The 6,566-nt window shown below is 41.7% G+C and overlaps 1 protein-coding gene across 2 annotated transcripts in view; it reads right to left on the bottom strand.

Annotated features, from left to right (window-relative positions):
- Positions 1-2,352: 2,352 nt before the first annotated feature.
- Positions 2,353-6,566, bottom strand: part of LOC133665216 (growth factor receptor-bound protein 14-like) — a 42,199-nt gene continuing 37,985 nt past the window's right edge. For both annotated transcript variants that reach the window (XM_062070464.1, XM_062070465.1), the window contains one exon: positions 2,353-4,628. In XM_062070464.1, coding sequence (XP_061926448.1) covers positions 4,482-4,628 — 147 coding nt within the window. In that variant the 3' untranslated portion in view covers positions 2,353-4,481. The remainder of the gene's footprint in view (positions 4,629-6,566) is intronic.

Below are 6,566 nucleotides of genomic sequence, written 5' to 3'. Positions count from 1 at the left end.
GAGCAGGTTGATATCAGCACAAAGGAGCAGGTTGATATCAGCACAAAAGAGCAGGTTGATATCAGCACAAAGGAGCAGGTTGAGGAACAGGTTGATATCAGCACAAAGGAGCAGGTTGATATCAGCACAAAGGAGCAGGTTGATATCAGCAAAAATGAGAAGGTTGGTTTAAGCAATAAGTAGCATGTTGATATCACAAATGAGCACGTTGATATCAGCACAAATGAGAAGGTTGGTTTTAGCACAAAGTAGATGTTGATATCACAAAGGAGCAGGTTGATATCAGCACAAAGGAGCAGGTTGATATCAGCACAAAGAAGCAGGTTGAAGAACAGGTTGATATCAGCACAAAGGAGCAGGTTGATATCAGCAAAAATGAGAAGGTTGGTTTAAGCAATAAGTAGCATGTTGATATCATAAATGAGCAGGTTGATATCAGCACAAAGGAGCAGGTTGATATCAGCAAAAAGGAGCAGGTTGATATCAGCACAAAGGAGCAGGTTGAAGAACAGGTTGATATCAGCACAAAGGAGCGGGTTGATATCAGCAAAAATGAGAAGGTTGGTTTTGGCACAAAGTAGCATGTTGATATCACAAAGGAGCAGGTTGATATCAGCACAAAGGAGCAGGTTGAAGAACAGGTTGATATCATCACAAAGGAGCAGGTTGATATCAGCACAAAGGAGCAGGTTGATATCATCACAAAGGAGCAGGTTGATATCAGCACAAAGGAGCAGGTTGATATCAGCACAAAGGAGCAGGTTGATATCAGCACAAAGGAGCAGGTTGATATCAGCACAAAGGAGTAGGTTGATATCAGCACAAAGGAGCAGGTTAATATCAGCACAAAGGAGCAGGTTGATATCAGCACAAAGGAGCAGGTTGATATCAGCACAAAGGAGCAGGTTGATATCAGCACAAAGGAGCAGGTTGATATCAGCACAAAGGAGCAGGTTGATATCATCCCAAAGGAGCAGGTTGATATAATCACAAAGGAGCAGGTTGATATCAGCACAAAGGAGCAGGTTGATATCAGCACAAAGGAGCAGGTTATAATGATAATAAGGTGCATCAACAATGTGCAATAAGAGACAAAGTTGAGTGACAAACATGTTTTGCATCATTTATACTTTGCAGTCAACAATGTTGGATCTGTCATAGCAAACTGAAAACTGCATTGGAGCCAACACCTTGATTCTACTGCCATCTGGCGGTCATTCTTTATAACTGCATCCTAGATTCAGCTGCCCAATATATATATATATATATAGTCTACATATACTCTACATATACTGTATGTATACATGATATATATATATATATACATATATATATATATATATATATATATATATATATATATATATATATATATATATATATATATATATATATATATATATATATATATATATATATATATATATATATATATATATATATATATATATATATATATATATATCATACATCATGTGTATAAATGATGTATATACATGTGTATATGATATATATATAGGCTGATAGACACAGTATCAGACTGGCTGATCAACACAGTATCTGATTGGCTGATTGACACAGTATCTGATTGTCTGATAGACACAGTATCAGATTGGCTGATAGACACAGTATCAGATTGTCTGACGGACACAGTATCAGATTCTCTGATAGACACAGTATCAGATTGTCTGATAGACACAGTATCAGATTGTCTGATAGACACAGTATCATATTGTCTGACGGACACAGTATCAGATTGTCTGATAGACACAGTATCAGATTGTCTGATAGACATAGTATCAGATTGTCTGATAGACACAGTATCATATTGTCTAATAGACACAGTATCAGATTGTCTGATAGACACAGTATCATATTGTCTGATGGACACAGTATCAGATTGTCTAATAGACACAGTATCAGATTGTCTGATAGACACAGTATCATATTGTCTGATAGACACAGTATCAGATTGTCTGATAGACACAGTATCATATTGTCTGATGGACACAGTATCATATTGTCTGATAGACACCGTATCAGATTGTCTGAAAGACACAGTATCAGATTGTCTAATAGACACAGTATCAGACTGTCTGATGGACACAGTATCAGATTGTCTGATAGACACAGTATCAGATTGTCTGAAAGACACAGTATCAGATTGTCTAATAGACACAGTATCAGACTGTCTGATGGACACAGTATCAGATTGTCTGATAGACACAGTATCAGACTGTCTGATGGACACAGTATCATATTGTCTGATGGACACAGTATCAGACTGTCTGATGGACACAGTATCAGAGTCGATATGAAGATAATTAGTAGCTATAAAAAGACACATATATATTCACACAAAAAGACTTTATGAAGTCAGCAGGAGATGACCAGATGATACAGAACATCTTAAAGGAGATTCCCTGAATGATATCATACTGCTTGTAGTTTAGAAGAAATAAAAGTGTTCAAATAAAAAATGTCCAAACCTCTCCAAGTAATCCCAAATACTGACCTGGACTAAAACTGATCAACTACATTCATGTAATGTACACCAGGATCTCTTGTAGGGTAGTCTTGATCCTGTGAGGCTCTGCTGGTCCTGGTTGTCACACCCTGGTCCTGGTCCTGGTCCTGGTTGTTACACCCTGGTCATGGTTGTTAAAGTCTGGTCCTGGTTGTCAAAGTCTGGTCCTGGTTGTCAAAGTATGGTCCTAGTTGTCAAAGTCTGGTCCTGGTTGTCAAAGTCTGGTCCTGGTTGTCAAAGTATGTTCCTGGTTGTCAAAGTGTGGTCCTGGTTGTCAAAGTATGGTCCTGGTTGTCAAAGTGTGGTCCTGGTTGTCAAAGTATGGTCCTGGTTGTCACAAGGTGGTCCTGGTTGTCAAAGTATGGTCCTGGTTGTCAAAGTATGGTCCTGGTTGTCAAAGTCTGGTCCTGGTTGTCAAAGTATGTTCCTGGTTGTCACAAGGTGGTCCTGGTTGTCACACCCTGTTCCTGGTTTTCATAGTATGGTCCTGGTTGTCACAAGGTGGTCCTGGTTGTCAAAGTATGGTCCTGGTTGTCACACGCTGGTCGTGGTTGTCAAAGTATGGTCATGGATGTCAAAGTACGGTCCTGGTTGTCACACGCTGGTCCTGGTTTTCATAGTATGGTCCTGGTTGTCAAAGTATGTTCCTGGTTGTCACACGCTGGTCCTGGTTTTCATAGTATGGTCCTGGTTGTCAAAGTATGGTCATGGATGTCACACGCTGGTCCTGGTTTTCATAGTATGGTCCTGGTTGTCAAAGTATGTTCCTGGTTGTCACAAGGTTGTCCTGGTTTTCATAGTATGGTCCTGGTTGTCACAAGGTTGTCCTGGTTTTCATAGTATGGTCCTGGTTGTCAAAGTATGTTCCTGGTTGTCACACACTGGTCCTGGTTTTCATAGTATGGTCCTGGTTGTCAAAGTATGTTCCTGGTTGTCACAAGGTTGTCCTGGTTGTCAAAGTATGTTCCTGGTTGTCACAAGGTGGTCCTGGTTGTCAAAGTACGGTCCTGGTTGTCACAAGGTGGTCCTGGTTGTCAAAGTACGGTGCTGGTTGTCACAAGGTGGTCCTGGTTGTCAAAGTACGGTCCTGGTTGTCAAAGTATGGTCCTGGTTGTCAAAGTCTGGTCCTGGTTGTCAAAGTATGTTCCTGGTTGTCACAAGGTGGTCCTGGTTGTCACACCCTGTTCCTGGTTTTCATAGTATGGTCCTGGTTGTCACAAGGTGGTCCTGGTTGTCAAAGTATGGTCCTGGTTGTCACACGCTGGTCGTGGTTGTCAAAGTATGGTCATGGATGTCAAAGTACGGTCCTGGTTGTCACACGCTGGTCCTGGTTTTCATAGTATGGTCCTGGTTGTCAAAGTATGTTCCTGGTTGTCACACGCTGGTCCTGGTTTTCATAGTATGGTCCTGGTTGTCAAAGTATGGTCATGGATGTCACACGCTGGTCCTGGTTTTCATAGTATGGTCCTGGTTGTCAAAGTATGTTCCTGGTTGTCACAAGGTTGTCCTGGTTTTCATAGTATGGTCCTGGTTGTCACAAGGTTGTCCTGGTTTTCATAGTATGGTCCTGGTTGTCAAAGTATGTTCCTGGTTGTCACACACTGGTCCTGGTTTTCATAGTATGGTCCTGGTTGTCAAAGTATGTTCCTGGTTGTCACAAGGTGGTCCTGGTTGTCAAAGTACGGTCCTGGTTGTCACAAGGTGGTCCTGGTTGTCAAAGTACGGTGCTGGTTGTCACAAGGTGGTCCTGGTTGTCAAAGTACGGTCCTGGTTGTCACAAGGTGGTCCTGGTTGTCACAAGGTGGTCCTGGTTGTCAAAGTATGGTCCTGGTTGTCACAAGGTGGTCCTGGTTGTCAAAGTACGGTCCTGGTTGTCACAAGGTGGTCCTGGTTGTCACAAGGTGGTCCTGGTTGTCAAAGTATGGTCCTGGTTGTCACAAGGTGGTCCTGGTTGTCACAAGGTGGTCCTGGTACAGTGTTGTTTGAGTTTGCAGGGCAGCACACCCCGGTTGAGCTGGTAGAAGTCCACCAGCTGAATCAAGTCCAAGAAGCGGGTGTGACCATCGTCCAGACTGTGGACCGAGTCCCCTTCATCCTGGACCTGCAGTGTGGTACAAGATGGAGATGAGAACCAACACCAGAACCAGACGGTTGACGTCCACCATGGGACTCATACAGAGGGTCACCTTTGCTCCATGTGGCCACCAGAGGGTGCTGCCTCTCCCATGGTGCTATGGACATGGAGCCAGTAATACAACTATTACAGTCTAGGACTCTTTTTGCCCTCAAAGTCCTCCTTTGTCCAGACAATTAGTGCCTGGACGTGTCAACGTTTACAAAAACAACAAAAAAAGTGATTTTGATGAAATAAATCTATTGACCTGATCACTCTAGTACCGATCACATCCTGATATCACATACTTGTTTATCCACACCTTTGATGTATGGATGGATCCACCCTCCTCTTACACGACCTAGAGCCGTTGTGTAAATGATAAATAAAAATAAAATACAATGATTTGCAAATCCTTTTCAACCTAATTCAAATGACTAGACTGCAAAGACAAGATATTTCATGTTCACACTAAAAAAAAATTAAAAAAAAATTTGGCGAAGCACTTCTGGGTGTTGTTGATAAATATATGTGGCTTTTGCATAGTAGAGTTTTAACTTGCACTTACAGATGTAGCGACCGACTGTATGTACTGAGAGTGGTTTTCTGAAGTGTTCCTGAACCCGTGTGGTGATATCCTTTACACACTGATGTGGCTTTTTTAATGCAGAACCGCCTGAGGGATCCAAGGTGCGTAATATCATGGCTTACGTGCAGCGATTTCTGCAGATTCTCTGAACCTTTTGATGATATTACGGAGCGTAGATGGTGAGATCCCTAAATTCCTTGTTGAGAAATGTTGTCCTTCAACAATTTTCTCAGGCGTTTGTTGACAAAGTGGTGACCCTCGCCCCGTCCTCGTTTGTGAACGACTGAGCATTTCACGGAAGCTGCTTTTATACCCAATCATGGCACCCACCTGTTCCCAATTAGCCTGTTCACCTGTGGGATGTTCCAAATAAGTCTTTGGTGAGCATTCCTCAACTTTCTCAGTCTTTTTTGCCACTTGTGCCAGCTTTTTTGAAACACATTGCAGGCATCAAATTCCAAATGAGCTAATATTTGCAAACAATAACAAAGTTTCTCAGTGTGAACATGAAATATCTTGTCTTTGCAGTCTATTCAATTGAATAGAAGTTGAAAAGGATTTGTTGTATTCTCTTGTTATTTACCATTTACACAACCTGACGACTTCACGGGTGTTGTGGACAGGCCGTGTAGCGACCGTGACAACGCAACCCTTATTGCTATGTTATCCTCTATAGAACTATTATTAATGTTCATTTCCTGTCAATATTAGCGCATTTCCGCTTAAACCTGAATAAATACTTCCACTTTCTTATGTTGTTTCAAGCTAGCTTAGCGGTTAGCTTAGTTATTAGCATGCCTGCTCTCGGTGTGTAACATGTTTAGTCTCATCTTCCAGCGTTAACATCACTTGATGATGATACTTTATAGTAACACTTAAGATATTTTAAATTCCATCGTTTTTGGATGGTAATTAACTTAGGAGGAGTGGCGGCACACTGAGTAGGGGGGGCACATAAATAGCTGCCAGCTTGTTAGCCGGGAGACTGAAAACAAACACGGTGTCAACCAGAGGGGATTAGTATTAAAAGCCATGGATCATCAACCGCGATAACTCGGGATGTATACTTAGTACCGGTATTTGTTGGTACCGGTTCCTAATTGGGTTGGTACAGAAGGACAAATGTTACAGCTATTGGTATTTTTTATTTCTTCATTCATAGAACCCTAACCCGTAATTACGGCAGGGTGTTGAATTCACTTACTTGTAGGTGCGGCGTAAAAAAAGAAGACTTGGAATGATGACAAATAAGGAAGCAACACCACAGAAAAGTACTTTAACAACAATAATTCCTCCTCAAAGGATGCTACATGATGTTGGTGGTCTACAGTCTCTGT

This window comes from Entelurus aequoreus, linkage group LG14 (assembly GCF_033978785.1).
Source record: "Entelurus aequoreus isolate RoL-2023_Sb linkage group LG14, RoL_Eaeq_v1.1, whole genome shotgun sequence".
NCBI classification, from domain to species: domain Eukaryota; kingdom Metazoa; phylum Chordata; class Actinopteri; order Syngnathiformes; family Syngnathidae; genus Entelurus; species Entelurus aequoreus.
Note: the sequence above shows the minus strand (reverse complement) of the source record. Positions and strands in the feature narration are given on the sequence as shown.